The following is a 19,912-nucleotide window of genomic DNA, read 5'->3' on the forward strand; positions in this document are numbered from 1 at the left end:
TGTTGGAAAATAAGAACCAATGCAGCAAATATAGCAATCTCCAGCTCCACCCCACATGGCCCTTCTCTTGATTCTAGCTTGTATGTATAAAAATAAGTTGTGTTTACCTTATGCTTTTCCATAAGTGCTACCATTTCAGTTATTTTGTGCTGACATTGAATGTCGATTTCTTTCTGCTTTGCTACTGCTTCATCAGCTACGAATTTCATTCTCTCTGCCTATTAATATCATATGTGAATGAAATAGTTTAATGAAATAATATTGATATTCAATAATTATATGTGGAACTTATGAGTTAAATTCAGTGGCTGCACAAATGGAACAGACCATCTGAACCAATATGGATAAAAATAAATCATTTTTTAAAGTAACAATTAAAGACTAAATTTTAACCAAAAAAACCCTGATCTGTTTCTTTTATTATAAAAAGTTGTAGATTCTAAGAGAGTAATTAATCCAACCACCCTAGTTCTAGTTAGTGGATCAAACAGCAGGCTTTGAATGAACAGTGATGCTACACTGGCAAGTGAAATACCTGAGTCATAACAAAGTTCCTGATCATGGTATAATACTACTGTGCCTTTAATACAGTCTAGGAGGGTAACACTTATTCTATGGAATTAGCCTTAGTATCTTTTATACTTGTGAAAGGAACTCCCAGTACTTTGGGAGGCAGGAGAGATCCCTCATCAATCCAAGTTTCATTTCTCTCATCTCAGAAATCAAACAGCTCAAGATTGTAGGATAAACCTTTCCTTTGGCTGACCAAGGCACAGAGCTTAAAGCTCTTTTTCCATCAGGTTTTCCCAGTGTGAAAGTAGCTTTTAAGCTCTCTACCTGAAAGAAAAACCTGCGTTTGATGCTTCCTGTCCTCATCCCGAACCATAACATGTGGGGTACATTATGAGTAAGACAGATCAGAGTATGATAAACAGAGACTGCTAGGAACTGATAAGCAGATGGATAAATCCCAATTATGTAAATAAAAACGAGTTTAACTTACGCAAATTATGCAAGTTTACAAAATGTAAAAAAACTTGAACTCTTACCTCTTTGAAAAGCTTTTCTTCTGCTTCTCTAGCCTTCTCTATTTCATTTTTATAGTTGTCAGTTGTTTCTTTATGCAATTTCTTTATATTTTCCAACTCTAATTGTAATTTATTCACCTGTAAATAAAAATGTTTGACTCAATCACAAAAGTCAAAAGACTGGCCTATGCAATCTCTAATCTGCTGGATATATTTTAGCACAGGCATCCACAACCTGCGGCCCTCCAGATGTTTTGGCCTACAACTTCCATGATCCCTAGCTAACAAGACCAGTGGTCAGGGATGATAGGAATTGTAGTCCAAAACATCTGGAGAAGCGAAGGTTGGGGATGCCTGTTTTAGCATACTGTGAACACCCCTGTCATTTTGGGGTTTTCCCTTGCAGTGATCCAAAGGAGAAGAAAAGTATTCCCAAATGGACTTTTGAAGTAACTGCAGTTGAAGCAGCAGTAAGGAGACAGCAACCAGTGAAGCCTTCAAAAAGGAAAGTAGCTCTTATTCTGTTATTAGATGAAGTACTGTATGTTGTATTCACAGAGCTCTTTTTCTGTACTGAAAGCATATATCAGCAGAGTTTTAGAGAATTAGTAGCAGTGAACCCATATGCAGAATCAGATCTGCTGCCATTTTCCGATGAAAGTGGTGGAGTGCCAAGGAAGATATGAAGTACAGCTTCAATCCCAAGCATCTCTAGGTTCAGTACCAGGCATCTCTAGGCAAGGGCAGAGGAAGGGGTTTGTGGTAGATGTGGGTCACCCTGGGTGTCACCACTGAGGGGGTGACAAAATGCCGGGAGGCACTCACTGCAGGGCCTGCAGCACACCCGAGCCACGCATCTCTCCTGGGAGAGACACGGTGGCTTGAGTGCATGCAGGCTCCGCACTGCCCAAACGGTCCGTCCACTGCCTCCCCCCCCCCCAGCTGTACGGTGGCTGAGTGGGAGGAGGCAGGCAGACTCCGGAGGCCCCGCAGTGTGCCCCGCCCCTATGGGCAGCTCGCCCCACCCCTGGGCACGCCACCCCAGGGGCCTGAGTGGCTTCCTCCGCTACTGTCTCTAGGTAGGAGTGGGAGATACTCCTGTCTAAAACCCTGGAGAGCCACCTTCAGTTCGTATAGATAATGCAGAACTAGATGGACCAATGGTCTGACTCAGTATAAGGCAGCTTCCTATGTCTCTGGTTGCTCTTTTAAAGATGACAAACTGTATCTCCACTTTTCAGAGACAAGCATGTACTTGTAATTTAACTGCTCCATATCCCAGTTCTACTGGAAGATCATATCAGGGCAATTTACTTACATGTTGAATGATCTTGGTGCTCTAATCAAACAAGTATTGAAGACATTCTAGAAGAACAAAACTAGAACTTGAAATGGACTATAATTATTATTATTATTTATTTATTTATTTATACCCCACCCATCTGGCTGGGATTCCCTAGCCACTGACTAGTTCATTCACAATAATGAACATCTTGTAGGTCTTAATTCTTCAAGTTTTATATTTCTTTTCTCTGCGACTATTATTCAAATGACATAGAAATCAAACATCTTACTTTTTCTTCCGTAATACTTAATTGCTTGCTCTCTGCTGCAACTTTCTTTCGCAAAGCCTTGTTCTGTTAACAAGTAAGGTTTTATATTTACGAAATTAAAGTTATATTGTGATTTTCTGCCACTAAAGCTATGATACATAATAAGCAAATTGAGCCAGTAAAAATATTCAGTTATTTTGTCTTTATTTTCCCCCAACAATGTGGAGCATTCAACAGTATGACCAGTGCGCGTGCACACACACACACATATTGGTGTACTGAATTCTGAGAAAATTCATAAAGACTGTGGGTAGCCAACCACATATGACTGTAAAAGAACAGCAGTTCTACTCTATGCTACCAGAAGTTGTTTGAGGATGAGGATCCTTCCTGGTACCCTGGTATACAATAACATTTTTTAAATGATATAATTCTATATCTATATTTTTATAACTCTAAAACAGTACTTACATCTTGCTGCAATTCTTCAATATTCCTGGATTTTGTTTCAATTTGTTTCTTTAAACTGTTAATCTAAAAATTGATAAAAATATATTTCAAACAATAAGATACCAAATGAGTACTTAATGATCACTTTACTTTTGTTAAAACATCTGACAAACATGTACCCTACTGATGTTCTGTTTGTTTGTTTCTGCCTTGTTCTGATAACTTCAATAAAAATGATTTTTTAAAGAAAACGCAGGTAGATATTACAATATTAATTTTAGTTGGAATTATTTTGTTAGAACAAATCCTTTTGCATAGAATTTACTCGTGAGCTTGCTAAGCTTGCTGTTGTGAACAGTTATCTCTTTATAAATCCACTGAAGTAAACGCGGCATATATAGGCAGGATTGTAACCTAGAGTAGTTGTGCTAAGATTATTTTAATTTGTATTTCAGTATGTGCATAAAATAATTTGCTTACCTGTAACTACTTTCTGAGACATGTACATCTATAAGTTATCTTAATAATCATTAAACTATGAAATCATTAAAAATGAAACGATAAACCAGTAATGATTGCAACAAGCATTTCAGTTATGAATGTGCTTTTTTTTCTATGTAAATATTGTTTCCGAAAAACTGAAACATTGTAGAATAAAGCATTGAACAAACATGAAGTAAATTATATTTTCATACCTTGCTTTCAAATGTTTTAAGTTGCTTTTCCTTTTTAGAAATTTCATTTTCAATGTTTCGAACCTGAAATTATATTGTAAAATCTGACAATTTTTAAAAAAATGATAATATTTTCATAATTTAAAATCCTGCCTTTTACTGTCTTTAAGCGTACCAAAAAACCTCACATCCAGCTTTCAATATAACACTTTATCTATACAGAAAGTAATCACAATTATTGAAAAGGGTATAAACAAGATTCCTGAATTGCATTAATTTATGATCAAGAACAATCACACGTAACACACACATATATGAACTGGGGGTTAACCTTGGGTTAGCCATCTCTGATGTAGATAGTAAGGGGCTTATCCTAACTCTCCTGCTCTTGCCAAGTAACATTAAAAGGAACATTTGTTTCTTACATTGTTTTAATTAATGTTCCAACATTGTAAACTTTATAATAAATAAATAATTTTTTAGCTCATCAGTTTACAATTAAAATATTTACATAAGAAGGACCAATATCATACATTGTCTTCACTTTCATCAAGTTTGCTTTTTGCCTCTTCATTTTTCTTTTTCATCTCTTCTTTTAGGCACTTTAATTCATTGCTACATGTCAAATTAACAGAAAGGGTTATTACAGTTAACAAATAGCTGACTAAATATATAGAACAGAAAAAGTGGCTTTATTTAAGTCCAATGTTATTGAGGTATGATCCTGTGAAAGTTTGAAGAACTTTCTGGCAATAAGAGCCGTTTGACAATAGAACAGACAATAGAAGATGGTGGACTCTTCATTGTTGGTTTTAAAGCAGAGTCATGGACACTTTCATTGAGATTCCTGCATTGCAGGGGATTGGACTACATGACCCTCATCGTTCCTTCCAACTATACAATTCTATTATTCTATTATTCTACTTTCCTTCCTATATGGACATCCTTTTGCATGGCAAGTTCTTTCCACTGCCCCCATCCAACCGATTGGTTTTTTGAACTTAACCCCCCCCCCCAAAGAAACAACTTTGAAGGGTATGTTTGGTGTTGGGAATTTTGGCCCTCCAGATATTGCTGATCTGCAACTCCCATCATCCCTGGCCATTGCCCATGCTTGCTGTGACTGATGGAAGTTTTAGTTCATCAACATCTGCAGAGCCAAAGGTTCCCCAAATGCTCACCTTCAAAGGAGAAGCAAGCATTAGAAACCTCAAAATTCTTGTCTGACTCAGATCAAAATCTGGGCCAGAAGACTTCCTGACTGACTCCTTCTTTGCAGATCTGATCCTGGAGAACATCATGGGGAGGTGGGGTAAATGTCCACAGGGAATCCCTGAAAGGGTGGGTGGAATTTTGCCCAGTAAATTTAGACTGTGTACCTAACATACCTTTAAACCACAAACACATTTTCCCCCTGAAAGAATTATAGGTAGTGTAGTTTACTACTTACAGAATTATAATACAGTACCCAGAAACCCTTAACAAATGCTGAGAATTCTTTGAAGGAAAGAATGTGCTTCAGATGTGTTTAAAGGTATAGTATATACACAGCCCCAGTTTTCGCTAAGCCAACTATTAAAAGCTTCTACCTAGCAAGGCAATTATGTGATCAGAATAGAGCCCAACCTAGTTAACCCCTCGTCAACCTACGGAAATGTCTCTTTTCATTTTGCTACATGCTGCATTGAAGAACTGAGACAAGGGGGTCCCCCAGTGAGGTGGGCTTTTCCCTCTATCAGCAGGGTGTGGTTTTTTTTGTGGAACAGTCTTTGAAAGTAAGACAATGTTTTAGGGAGGTGGTCTTATTTTCAATGTCTCAGGCAATGAACCAATTGTTTTGATAATAATTTGATTCATTTTTGGTGAAGAAATCTAGTGTCCAATGATGGATACAAGGGTTCAACTGGACAAGGCCCATTATTTAATAAGATATTATTAATCTTTACACCTATTTCATTTCCACATTTTAAATGTGAGGGTAAATTAAATTGATTTGAAATTTTAAAAACTTTTAGTAACAGCTAAGAACTGATTCTGAATAATGTACTAATTTCAAACTGATCTATATCAGTTAAGTTTAACAAAATAGACATTAGTATATAAGAATAAAGACAATGGGCTGAGTCCAGATTTAACCTGCACTTTAAAGCTCAGTTGGAGCAAATGGCAATCTGTGGAAAACCCAAATTGATGTTTGCTCTGATTGAGAGGATTTTTGCGGGGAAAGCTCCAGGGCAAAAACAACAACAACATTCATACACAGAGCTTTTAGTCATGGACCTGTGCTTGGAAAGAGTGAGGCAAAAGCTATGTATGGATAAGCCCTTAGTTGCACTTAGTTCCTAAGAAAGTCAATAGGCCTTAAGTCATGACTGACTGGATCCATCAATTTCAATAGGACTTGAACTATCTTACAGAGCAATCCTAACCGAGTCAAGTCAGATGTAAGGCCTGCTGAATTCAAAGGGGTTTACTCCCAGGTTAGTAAGGTTAGGATTGCAGCAAGAACCTAATACTGTGAAATTATAATATAAACTGAAAATATTCTATAGAAAAACATTCTATAATATAGTGAAAAGATTCTCATTTTTTCTTGCCTTAACTGGATGTTTGTTTCTTTTAGGTTTTGTATTTGCTTTTCAGCTTTTTCTCCAATCTTTTTATTGTCCTGGAAAAAAATAAAAGCAATCTGTTACTGAAAATAGGTGTGATATGCATGGAACTTTATATACTAATATAAAAATGGCCACAAATGGAACATTTACCTTGGATAGCCCACTGCCACAAATAAATTTCACAATATAATATGCAAACATAGTAAAAATGTGAATGCAATATATAATATGCAATAGAGAAAGCAACAAGGGTGTGAGCGCCATCTTCTGATATTCTGAAGAGAATGGGTTGCTACTGAGTGAGAGGCAGAAGTCACAATGTGTTTCCAATTCAGATTCTAGATGCCCAGGGGAATGCCATGGGGAGGAACAACTTTGGTAAGAACTTGGATGAGCTGTTCCTGTTTACACACTTGGATAACCTGGGTGGATAGATAATGATGTATGTTGCCACTGAAATGCCAGATTGGTTGCAAATATTGCATTTTGACTGTTGGGAAGTACATAATGAGCACAGTGGGATATGGTGGAGTAAGCATGGTGAGGTGGTGGGTATTGGCATCATGTTTCTGGAAGGGGAAGGTATTATATGGTAAAGTATAGGTATCATAAAAAATAGAGAGGGGGATTGGCTGCAGGCTGCTCTCTCTACCTTACAGCCAAGTAACTTGATTTGGTGATTGGTGGAACTGTTATTCAATGCCAGGTATATAATAAGTCCACCCTCATCTATAATTTAATTATGGATGAGAGAGCTGAATTTGCTCGTATAAGCAAGACCTGGTTGGTAAGGTGGGTGGAGTAGATTTGACAAAGTTATTCCCACCCTGACACACACACCTCTAGGTATTCAGTACAGCACCAACCAAGGTTGAAGGACTAGGGGTCGAGAGTCTCTGTGGTCCATCTCTTCTGCTTAGAAATCCCTGTTTGCCTTGCAGTGCACCCTGTGGAATACTAGGTCAACAGGACTGGGGTTGCAGATGGTGTACCTACTGCCTCCCTGATTGAGCTCATTCAAAACACTACCCAACCCTTTGTCATGTATATGCAAAACTGATAACAATACAAACAACATAACAGACTGTAACTATATAAATTCTTTTTCAAGTGCGATTCAACATATCATATCAAAATATATGGTTCTATAGGCCAACTTATCATATAAACAAAACATATTATGAGAAATTAAAGTCCAGCAGATTGACCAGGAAATACAATCTATTCAGTTCGTATATTAGCAATATCCACGGTGTGGAATTCTTATATCAATCTTGTAGTGTTCCACGTGAAGATGCTTTTAAGAATTCTAGCTTTCCTTGTATGCAGGTATCAGACAAAGAACTTAGAAGAATGGCACATAGAGAAAATAAGACAAGGATTCCAGGATAATTCCTTGTTTCGCCCAACCAGGCTTCATCAGCTGTGCATACTCTGGATTATATAAACGAACATAATGAGATGCCTGTAGAACCATATATTTTGATATGATATGTTGAATCACACTTGAAAAAGAATTTATATAGTTACATACAGCCTGTTACGTTGTTTGTGTTGTTATCCTTGATTGGGCTGGCAGAAGTAGTCTCAACCATGGTGCAGACAGTGGTTCTGGATGACTTTAACATTCACACAAAGGTTGCCTAGCTTGGACCAGCTCAATACTTCAAGGCCTCCATGACATCTATGGAGCTGTTTCAAGTTGTCTTGGGCCAATACACAGTACATGCTTGATATACTATTTACTTCAGGGCAAGTTAATAATAGTTTGGATAGTGGAAGAATAGAGCTGACCCATTTGTTATGACTAGACCTCTGCCCTTTATGTAGAGGTAGGAGATTTATTTGGATGGTTCATCCCTGGAGATTTGTGGAATCTGATAAATATTCCAGTAACAACATTTGATGAACCTGTGAAAATCCTTGCATCATTTTGGTACAGTGAGATGAGGAGGGCTATTGGCATTATAATTTTGGACTACCCCACTCCAACACTGGGTAGCTCATTGTGCTCCTTGGTTTTCCTCTGAGTGATGAGCAATGAAACAGGTTGGATGAGGGCTAGAGAGTAAGTGATGTAAGATTCAGTGTGAAGCCAATAAAACTCTGGTTAGAGCAAATAACCGCCTCTACCATGTAGCAGTTGTCAGCAAAAAAATAACCATTGATGCCTCCATGTCCTCAAGTAGTCACTCAACAGAGCTCTTTTGTGTGGTAAAAAAGTTGGTATCATCTGTCCCTGTTAATAGGACACAGAAACAGTCAAAGCCTTTGCTGTGGTCATTTTGCTAGGCACTTTGAGGACAAAATCTATCATCTTCATGCTGATCTTTATGCCAGTGATAATATAGGCTCTGGTGAGGAACCCAGTATGCTATTTTAGTCAATTCTATATTATCATTTCCAGTTATTGAGGCCTGATGTGGACAATGTACTTTTGCCTTCCATCCCATTTCTTACTGTTTCAGTCCTTGCCCATCCTGGCTTGTTCATGAAAATTTGGTGAGTGAGACAAGGTGGATTCAGTGGGTGGTTAAAGCATTCTTGTGTTGGGCAGTCCTCACCACCTTGAAGGAGGCAATGGTGTGTTCACTCCTGGAAAAAACCTTCCTGGACCCTGAGGTACTTGATAACTACTGCCCAGTTGCTCATACCCGGGGGGGGGATGCTCAAGAGGGTGGTGCCAGTTCAACTACAGACCTTTTTTGGAAGAAATTGATTATATGGACCATTGCAATCTGGGTTTAGGCCTGGTTTGGCAGAGAATTAGCCTTGGTCACCTGGACAAATGGCAATCTCCAGAAGAGGGACAGACACAGTGCAACCATATTGCTTCTGCTGGATCTCTCAGCAACTTTTAGTATCATTGATCATGGTATCCTCCTGAAGAGTTTTTGTGAATTGGTGGTTAGGATTATTGTTCCACGTAGCTCCATTCCTTCTTGCATAGCCAGTCTCTGATGATAGCACAGGGGCTATGTGACTATACCCTGACAACTCAGTAACAGGGTGCCAAAAGGCACTGTTGTATGCCTAATGTTATTTAACAACTATTTGAAGCCATTGGGTGTTGGTGTGTTGTGTCCCTTGCTGGGCACATATCACAGCAGGCCTAAGGGATGTGCTCTGGCTACCTGTTCACCATCCATCTCTGTTCTGGCTAGCTGTCAGCCATCCAAATCTTTCTTTTCTTGATACTTACATATAAACAACTCTGAATCACATTAGTGAAATACCAACATCTCCTACATTGCCAAGTAAAACTGTCAACAAATGGAACTCAGTTAACTGCAATATTATTTAATGGTGCTGTTTTACTATAATTATTTTAATTATGGATGTCTGCATTTTAACATTTGTGGAATCATAAGCAGCTTATAAAATATAAAAAATAAGTCAATTTTGGCATTAAACAATATAAAAATAAATCATAACCATATTTCATTATTACAATGAAAATAAGGGAAACCTGCCTTAAGATCTCCTTGAAGCTTTTTAAAATCAATAACTATATTATTTTTCTCTGTTGCAATGCATTCCTTGTCCAATAAAAGTCTACTCAAATCCAGGCTTAGTTGCTCATTCTTTAATCTAGTGGAATAATAAAGAAATATTAGAAATAATGATTTTATATGTACTTCGCAAGTGTGTGATTATAGACACAATCCATATATTGAGTGGTATCCAACAAAGTGCTTCTAATAGTTCAATGATTTCCACTTGTGCAATGGAACTTCTGCCTCTCCTCTCCCTCCCCCTCCCCCCACTCCTGTGCTAGCAAAAGCGCTTCATCAGATACCACCTACACTTAAATAGTTTCATAGAGAGAGGTTTATACAATGCTACTTTTTGGTGAAATCATTGGCTGGATTGTGTCCCACTGTCTGTTTTTAGCTTGCATCAGATAGAATAATGTGAATGTTTTATTTTTATTTATACATTATTCGTATATAAATAAAAATAGTATTAATGTGAGCTGGAATGGATATAAGAAATTTAATGTGTAGTAAAGTCAATGTAGATTTTGCAACTGCAATATTGTCTGCTTGGGGACACAGCTCCTGGATCTACTACTGTCAATGGAGGCACACTTCAGTGACTTTCTACCACCTTTGCCTGGTGGCCCAGCTAAGTTCCTATCTGGATAGGATACCTGGCTTCAGTAATCTCGACTCAAGTGACCTATAGATTAAATTAGTGCAATGCACTATATGTGGGGCTGCATTTAAAGACAACTTGGAAATCACTGCTGATGCAGAATGCAGCAGTAAGAGAGTTAACAGGCACAATGCAGAATAAGCATATAATACCAGCTCTGGCACATCTTCACTGACTGCAACTTGAACATATTAGGACCCTGTGTTCATCACCTGAGTCCTTCTCCATGTACCGCCTCTGAAAAAAGTTCAGAGGATGGTGACAAGGGAAAGGGCCTTTTTGGATGTGGTCCATGTCTATGGAATGCTTTACCCAACAAGGTCCTCCTGGCACCAACATTAACATCCTTTCAGAGCTATGTTTAAATGTACCTCTTCTCCCAAAATTCTAAGGGGATATGATTATCATGCTTATTGCAGTTTCTGTACATATGCATGAGATGCTATTTTGATTTTACATGGTCAAATGTGATGGTTTTTTAAAAACTGTGCAAGTTGCCAAGAGAACCTTTTTATTATGTGACAAACTGAAATAATAAACAGTAATAATAAAAATAAAACAATTTTTGTTAGGGTATTACATGTCATAGTTCACTAAAACCAAAACATGATATGAAATAGCCTTTCATAAGCAACATTTTGCTAGTTTTTATGTATAATAAGAACATACTTTTCTTTTTCGAGCTCTGCTGTCACTGTTGTAAGCTGCGCTAAGCAATTTTGTTTATTTTCAAATGCTCTAGATAACTCCATTTCCAAGTCATGCATTTTTTTCTGCAGATAAAAAAAGTATGAAAGAATTTGCACTTTACACCTACTGTGTCCAACAACTTCAATGAAACAGGTTGTGTTATATTAGTTGAAGTTTTCCCACAGCAGACAGGGCAGTTTAGAAAAGTGTGAAAACTGAAGGATACCTGCTTAAAATGTGGATGGAATGAAATCCTTGACTAGCACTAGTTCATGCACCCCACATCTCCATTCATTTCTCCCTCTATACATGGTCAAGATACTGGTAGTTTGGAGCTCAAGTAACTTGACAATGAGTTAGATTGAGCACACAGATTTTCCACTCTCTGGGTTGCCCTGGCCACTACCATGTGTGCACATGCTAAGAACAGGAAACAGGGCTCTGCAAAGCCCCATGGTGCTCTGTATGAGTTTTATGCTCAGAGCATGATCCAGCAAAACAGTGCAATCCAAATCCCAAACATACCAGGATGAAAGAGGGTCTGGAACTTTCTTGGTTCAGCCAAGCTATGTCAGCATAAGTCCCTTACCCTGGCTGAGCCAGAGATACACCAGCATAAGTTCTTCACCACAGCTCAGTTGTGGTGTAGTTCCACAAAAAGGGGCATTCCAGGATATGGCAGGGCATGAAGACACTTAACATCTATTCCAAACCCCTTTCAAAGTGGTCACATGATCTAGCAACTTCAGTCATAACTGAGGTTATACGACTCCCCATCAATTGATCATTATCCTACACTTTCTCATGCATTTCCTATCACTTTCCTTTTGTCTGATTTTTTGTTAAGTGGGTTTGCTGCACCAAACAACAACAAAGAAAATTAAACAAGCTAACCTGAATAATAGAGTCATCAGCAGTTCTAGATTCCTTTTCCTTTGTTAATTGATTTTTTTCTGACTGTGCATACTCCAACTGGTTCTTCAAATCTTTTTGAACTTTGATTGAACTTTCCTAAATAATACAGATATTTTAAAACCATATAGTAATAATATATTTTAAATACCAATTATGTTTAACACAAAGAAGACAATGATGATTGTGAACTTGGATAATGGCCTGAGATTATAAAATTGTAGGCAATATATACTTGGATCACAATCAATGGAGAGTTGAACATAGGACAAGTATGCTTTACTATGTGTATGAATGGTTCTTGTGTATTTTGGTAATTAAAATAAATTGGTAGAGGTTTGAAGAATTAATCCACAGTATAATGAAGGAAATGAAACTTTTAATAAGACTAACTGGTGAAGCGGTGTAAATAAGAGGTCCCTTACCAAGGCTATTTCCATTTCTTCAAGTTGTTTTTCTTTATCATTTTTCAGTTTGACCATCGTTTCTGCAACAAATATAAATGCAAATAATACAAAATAATGCATTCTTTGTTGAGAAGTCACATATATTATTTGCTTTTAAGTTCAACTCAGCAAGTTACTGAAGTTATCTCAAATGTGTTGTGGGATCAGTTTGTTAATAGAACAGATGCTGTGGAAAGAATACTGTCAACTATACTCTTGATCATGTGCCTTCTTGACTTGTGCCTGATATTTTTTTACTGTGTGTACATATCTGTATCTATTTTATTATACTGTTTTAATGTTGTATTTTTGTAAACTGTTCACACATTTTAAGTATTAAGTAGTTTGGAAATGCTTTTATATAAATAAAATAGTAAGTATTGAGCAATAGCCAATGATAGGTGGAGCAGACCCTTTAAGAGCACCCTTTGTATTTTTAAAATGTTTTAAATGTACACCCAAAAATAAAAGTACAAGCACCAATGAGTCAGGATCTGCAGGGGCAAAAATGGCTCCAAATCAAGTTTACAGACTGACATTATGCAGTTGGATTTTTTAAAACAAACACAACACCTGATATTTACTTCGATCCATATTGTTAAGTTGTGGGTGAACATATCAGATGACACAGCAATTCTTCAGACAGCTCTTGTTTATTCACAGGCCAGAACAGAACTGAGCTGAAGAGTTCAGCCAACCTTCTTATATACAGTGGTACCTCAGGTTAAGTACTTAATTCGTTCCGGAGGTCCGTACTTAACCTGAAACTGTTCTTAACCTGAAGCACCACTTTAGCTAATGGGGCCTCCTGCTGCCGCTGTGCCGCCGGAGCACGATTTCTGTTCTCATCCTGAAGCAAAGTTCTTAACCTGAAGCACTATTTCTGGTTTAGCGGAATCTGTAACCTGAAACGTATGTAACCTGAGGTACCACTGTAGAGCTCAACTACAACGCAACAGTAACAACTTTCTGTAACTATCCAATCACTGAGAGTCACTTTCAATTCCTTATTTGCATATGTGGACCTGAGTGAAAACTATCTACAGTATCCCCCTGCTGGCCCAGGGTGAGAACTTCAGTACATAACATATATCTGCTAACATGAATCTAAATCTACCTGCAAAATAAAGATGATATCAATCTGCACAAAGAGGGTATAGACACCAATTTTTAGGGCCTCATTCCCCACTCCATCAATTTTGTTTGTGCCTCAGACTATCCAAGCCTGAAGTTCAGCTGTATTAGGCCCCTCTGAGGGCCAGTTTTCATCAGGACCACAATGTGCTGAGATGTTGTTACAGCATGAGACTCTTAATCTCAGGCTCATGGGTTCTAGCCCCACATTGGGTGAAAGATTCCTGCATTGCAGGGGGTTGGACTAAAAGACACTTGTGGTCCCTTCCAACTCTACAAGTCTGTGATTCTGTGCCCTATCTTTCTCCTGCTTCCAGTCCTAGCAGATAAAATTCTCTAACAAAGACTTCCCTCCTAGAGCTAACAGGAAGTGTGTGAGTGGATTTTTCAATGAGGCATGGTGGGGGAGGAAAGAATTAAACCTCCCCTCCCTGCATGCTAAAATCAAGGCAAAAATCAGTTCCCCAGAACCATCTATTTACTCCCCTCCGACCCCAATCAATGTGGTTACCAATGCTGCATTTAGCATCATGTTTGGCCCCAACACAGAGCCACTGATACTCAAAAATGAAAGATAGAATTACTCGATTTCCCTGGAAAGAAATCACTGTGTATTGAAAAGAGAGAATATTAAAACTTCCTACCTAAGAGAAAGAGAAGGATTAGCAGAAAAAAATTTGAGAACCATCATTGTTGATTCTAAACAACTGGCTCCTTCTTTCTTGCCTAACAAAGGAAACAATAACTGCTACACTACTGAATTACCATACCGAACACAGGACTTAGATGAATATTCATATAATAGAACTATCACTGCTAATAATAATAATTAGTTAAAAAAACAACACAGTACCTCTATTTCCTCAACATACCTAATTCAGCTGATTTCTTTTGGAGTTCCAAAACCAATACATCTGAATCATCCCTGAGTTCCTTCTGTCTATTAAATTCATTGAAAACATTCAGCGTATGATTTAATAAGAAATAAAAAATTGATTAAATCAGCAAATCATATAGCGATGAACTTGGGAGAGAAACACATTTGTATAACTGTTAAGAGACATATTTACTGCTTGAAATGCCTATTAATGGTAGAAATTGTCACAGCTAAAAATTGGCTGCTGTTTCTTTAATGCTAGAAGAACTACCGTAAGTAAGCATGAGTCAGTGGCCTACAATGACTTATGCAACCTTTCACCTAATTGTACCTGTATATATAGAGTGGTCAATGTTAGTGTTTGGTGTGGGTTGGTCGGATGGTAGAAAGCTGGTTGCGTTTGGTGTGTGTAAAAGCTGTCGGTCGTGGTTGGAGAAGAAGACTTTTTAAGAATAAAAGCAGAAATACTCTGCAAGAATACTCTTTCTCAAAGACTCTTTTGTGCCAACTAAGGTACGAGGACTAGGCAAAGGAGGAAAAAGGAGGTCAGAACCTTTTCTTTTTCAAACACTGACAGAAATGTCTATAGAAACATGGCTGTAAAGATGCATTAAACCTGAGTGGCAGGTTGAGTAACAGACCTAACTTTTCTTTCCCATCCTCAGCTGACTTTGCCCCATCTTTTGTTTCTCTTGGTCAACAAACAAACAGAAAAGTAAGGATCTTTTAAATAATTTTATAAAAACAAAATATATCATTGGAATTCCTTAAATAGTATTACTATGTGTGAAGTTTTTGGTTTTGGGACTTGGGACTTTGACACAAGAAATGGCTCCAGAAAAGGTGAGGACCCTGGGCAGTTCCCAGTAACCCTGCTGACTGAGCTTTACAACAAAGAGCTGAGATTTTGTGAAGACTTGTGTAGGCAAACAAAGCTTATTCTGCAGTTGGCCTTGACCTCTTGAAGAGCTGGGTGTGCTGATTTAAAGGACCCTTGTCAGAGTCTACAGGCACTTACTTCTACACTTGTACACAGAGAAAATAACATCTTGAAGCAAATTAAACTGGATAAATGGAGTTGCAAAGGTTAACTGGTTCCAGTCACTGTATCACTTCCTTGATCAAATTAGCAGATCCCCCACTCTTACCACATTTAGTTTAAAAAAATTGGAAGTTAGTCATGGATCTCCCAGCACACTGTGCTTTGGCCATAAAGCAGAGTTTCCCAAACTTGGGTGTCCAGATGTTTTTGGACTTCAATAACCATCATCCCTGATCACTGGTCCTGCTAGCTAGGGATGATGGAAGCTGTAGTTAAACAACAGCTGCAGACGCAAGATTGGGAAACCATGTTCTAAAGTAATACGTTAAATCCAGTCAAATATCATATTTTTCCATATCCTCAACTACAATACATACTACATGTATACAAGTTATATACAAATGGATGTTCCATGCACACTTCCTCCCCCGATCCCATTCTGGGTTTGTTTTTAAACAGATGATATAGTGGGAGCTGATCAGGATGAGTACCACAATGCATGGAGAGAGGGGGTTAACCTTTTGCTTCATGAAATTGTCCTAAGAACAATCAGCTGCAAAAAAAATCAAAAACAGCAATCTTTTCAGTTTTGTAAAGTCATGAGTAACAATGAGTGGATATCAACTGCAAATATATTAGGCCAACTTGGCAGTTAATCTTTTTTAACTTTGTTTACTAAACAGAAGTAAAATAAATATGCTAAATTAGATCACTCTCTATGAGTCTAGGGCAGTGGTTCCCAATTAGTACTGTGGACTTAAGCCCCTACTTTTGAAAATTTTGATATTTCTATGGTAGCTTTATGTGAATGTTGCTATGGACCCCCTGAGGTCCACAGACCACCATTTGGGACCCATTGGTCTAGGGTATTAGCAAATTTTCCAGTGCATATTACCCCAAGAAAACTACCCTAATTTTTTTGGAAAACCCGCCTCATTAGTCACACCAAAGCTATTATTCACCCTTATGAGGGAAACTGCTAGGTTTCCCCTCCCATGTTCCATGATCCGGATTGTGATCTCCACCTCCCATGCATGCTTGCTATTTAAAGAAGAAACACAAACCATGGGGATACTGTTTCTACGTAACATGTACTTTAACCCTTAGAGAACAAATAATCATATCTGAAAGCTATTTGGGAATGGGGAGTATTTATTTTGTCCTGACTATATACCTGAACAAATACCCCTTTTCAAAGAGGGTTTCATATGTAAAGACTTGGGCAAAGCTTGTAATTACCGGTAAGTGACAGATTCTCAATGTTCTTGTCATTCTGTGAAACCCTGTTATCATCAATAGTTATCATCAATATGTATGCATTTTTACCTCATTTCTTCTTTTTCTAGCAGTTCCTTCAAACTGGAAATTTTAGCCTGGAGATCATCAATAACTGATGCACTTGTTCCTTTAAATTCTTTAAATTCTTCTATTGTTGCTTCCTTTTGTTCAGTTACTTGAATTAATGTTTTTACTGCAGTTTGCAGCTCAGTTTCTAAACCCTTACAAGTATTCTAAGCAGAATAAAGAATATATATTGAAATTAAGATACAATTCAGAAAATTTTCACTTCTGTTCTGTATTATTGTACAAAAAATATTGCAAGTCCATACCTCTGCCTTTTGCAAAGAACTTTTAGTTTCTTCCAGTTCAGTCAATAAGTCATTTTGTTTAGTCTGTGCTTTTTTTAACGCTTCATCATGTTGTTCTAAATTTAAAAGTAAAAGACAACACATTTTCAGACGTTTCTGAGGATTGGGGCAATCACGGTAGGTAGATCTCAGTTGTGTGAAAAAACCTGCCTGGCAGGAAGAGCAAACTCAGGTTCCTGTTTGGAATTGCTTTGACTCATATTCCATGTGCTCGGATCTTCCCTGGGCAGGATTTCAGGGGTCACACACACACTCCAGTCCCAGATCCTTTGGCATATCTATGTCTATCTATCTGTCAGGGACTCACCCTGACTTTGTGTATTAGATTTGTTTAATAAAAAAATTAAGCTATTAATCCCATGGACTGCAAGAAGATCCAGCCTATTCATTCTGAAGGAAATCAGCCCTGAGTGCTCACTGGAAGGAAAGATCGTGAAGCTGAGGCTCCAATGCTTTGGCCACCTCATGAGAAGAGAAGACTCCCTGGAAAAGACCCTGATGTTGGGAAAGATGGAGGGCACAAGGAGAAGGGGACGACAGAGGACAAGATGGTTGGACAGTGTTCTTGAGGCTACCAGCATGTTTGACGAAACTGCGGGAGGCAGTGGAGGACAGAAGTGCCTGGCGTGCTCTGGTGCATGGTGTCACGAAGAGTCGGACACGACTAAACGACTAAACAACAACAAAATGTGAATATAATCATTGTGTTCATTAAATAATATTAACAATATTGTAAACACTTTACTTAGTGATATGGAAATTTAATTCAGTGTGTGGCCTGTGGGTTCTGTGTCGAAGTCTTTTGCAGCCCACTTGGTCTATGAGGTTGGACTGCTTTGATCTAGACTGTACAGTATAGGCCAGTGTGAGCATATGTAAGGGAGTGTACATTAAAAGTCACCCATAGGTGGCACTGCATGCCAGTGAGGCTTTACCAAATGACATCTCAACAAATTGTTGCCATGCAGGTGGAGGTAAAGGTACCTTCTACCATTTCTGGTGGGAAACCCAAGGATCTGTAAGTTTTATCCATAAAGAAATGTCTAAAATCTATAAAACTGATGTCTCCTGAACTTGCTTTGTTGAATTTATGGGATAGACTTTATAACTTTTTGTATACTACTTTGAGGTTTTCTCCAATCAAGCGGTATATACCGTACATTTCATGAAATTAAATAAATAATAAATAACTGAAGGATTTAGTAACATGGATGCTAGCTGCAGCTACTATTTCAAGGACACAAAAATGGAAAGATTTAAAGAACTTGTAAATCAAACTCTGGTAAGAACATGTGGACAATAGCCATTTCATTTCATTTGCAAATACTACAGGTCCCAATGCACAAATTTGTCTGTCTGCATCAATGAGAGAAATTTGGGCAGCTTATACAATCTCTGTATCAATATCACTGGTAAATCAAAGATGGTAGTTATCTGTATAATCATCAGTTTACAACATTTGCAATTTTTTGTTTGTTATTAGTGTTTATAAATAAAATCTTTAAAAAAAAATATCTGAGGGCAACCAGTTGGTTCAGTATGCTGTACCACTACTTCTAATAATGCTATTTGGAATAAAATTATAAAAATGCTTACTTTTTATTTCTTTTAACTCAGCAATGAACTCTCTTGATTCTTGTAACTGTAGGTTTATGTATTTCATTTTATTATCTTTTTCACCATTTTGCACTGCCAAGTCTGACACCTAATAAAAAGAATAATTTATGCACATAAATAGCCATGCTTGCCATTTCAGTTTCACATTTCTGTTATGCACATGGTTTAATATTTGCCTTTTTAGATATATAAACCATTATCAGTTACAGGAGATATGAGAAAGATCATCCTACAACATAATCTTACATTGCTGCATTCAGACAAAAGACTAAACCATGATTTAAAATTATGAATTTCATATTGGGCTTGCATGCTCCTCCTCCTGCACAGCCATGAAGAGATCAGAAGCTTCCACTTCTGTTTTAGATTAATCACAATTTAGCATTTATTTCAAACTCTAAGCTGTGTTTAATGTTAATCATGATTACTGGTATTTGAAGCAAGCTAGTCTCATAAGTTATCGTCTGAAATCAGTTTGTTGCAACCAACCATAGTTAAAATTAGCTGCAGTTCAGATTCAAGGCATTACACAGCCACCATGACTAACAATCACTGATAGCCTTTTCCTCCATGCATTGGTCTAATCCTGTTATAAAGTCATCCAAGCTGGTGATCATTATTGAATCTTGTGCCAGTGCAGTCCATAGTTTAACTATATACTATGTGAAGAAGTGAATCCTTTTGCTGTTCTGAATCTTGTAACATTCATTGAATGACTCCAGATTCTAGTGTTATGAGAGTTGGAGAAAAATGTCTCTATACATTTTTACCACCATGCAAAATTTTACATGCCTTTATCAATAATTAACCACAGTGTTGTGTCATCTTAACTGGGATCTGTGGTTAGTTTAAACCAGTGATGGCTAACACCCCATTCAGAGGTCTAATCTGGCTCCCAAGACCCAACTGATTGGCAAAAAGAAGAAAATGTAAAGTAGACAGCACTGAGGTGTGCAAAGTCCAGCACCCTGAAGCAGATACAAATTGGCCGTTCCTGGTGCTCGGATTGATCATTTGATGGAGGAGGGCATTAAAACCCCACCATCAGTTGATCTACATGGATCAGC

The 19,912-nt window shown here is 37.8% G+C and overlaps 1 protein-coding gene across 10 annotated transcripts in view; it reads right to left on the bottom strand.

Moving 5' to 3' along the window:
* Positions 1-19,912, bottom strand: part of SYCP1 (synaptonemal complex protein 1) — a 45,185-nt gene that overhangs the window by 11,911 nt on the left and 13,362 nt on the right. For all 10 annotated transcript variants that reach the window (XM_083508551.1, XM_083508547.1, XM_083508552.1 and 7 more), the window contains exons 11-25: positions 18,825-18,933; positions 17,190-17,284; positions 16,906-17,090; positions 14,533-14,600; positions 12,506-12,567; positions 12,063-12,179; positions 11,148-11,251; positions 9,794-9,911; positions 6,303-6,373; positions 4,239-4,320; positions 3,727-3,789; positions 3,053-3,115; positions 2,603-2,665; positions 1,050-1,166; positions 108-218 (exon numbers count right to left, since the gene is read on the bottom strand). In XM_083508551.1, the coding sequence (XP_083364677.1) occupies positions 108-218; positions 1,050-1,166; positions 2,603-2,665; positions 3,053-3,115; positions 3,727-3,789; positions 4,239-4,320; positions 6,303-6,373; positions 9,794-9,911; positions 11,148-11,251; positions 12,063-12,179; positions 12,506-12,567; positions 14,533-14,600; positions 16,906-17,090; positions 17,190-17,284; positions 18,825-18,933 (1,428 nt within the window). The remainder of the gene's footprint in view (positions 1-107; positions 219-1,049; positions 1,167-2,602; positions 2,666-3,052; positions 3,116-3,726; positions 3,790-4,238; positions 4,321-6,302; positions 6,374-9,793; positions 9,912-11,147; positions 11,252-12,062; positions 12,180-12,505; positions 12,568-14,532; positions 14,601-16,905; positions 17,091-17,189; positions 17,285-18,824; positions 18,934-19,912) is intronic.

This window comes from Podarcis liolepis, assembly GCF_965112155.1.
Source record: "Podarcis liolepis genome assembly, chromosome: 6".
NCBI lineage: Eukaryota > Metazoa > Chordata > Lepidosauria > Squamata > Lacertidae > Podarcis > Podarcis liolepis.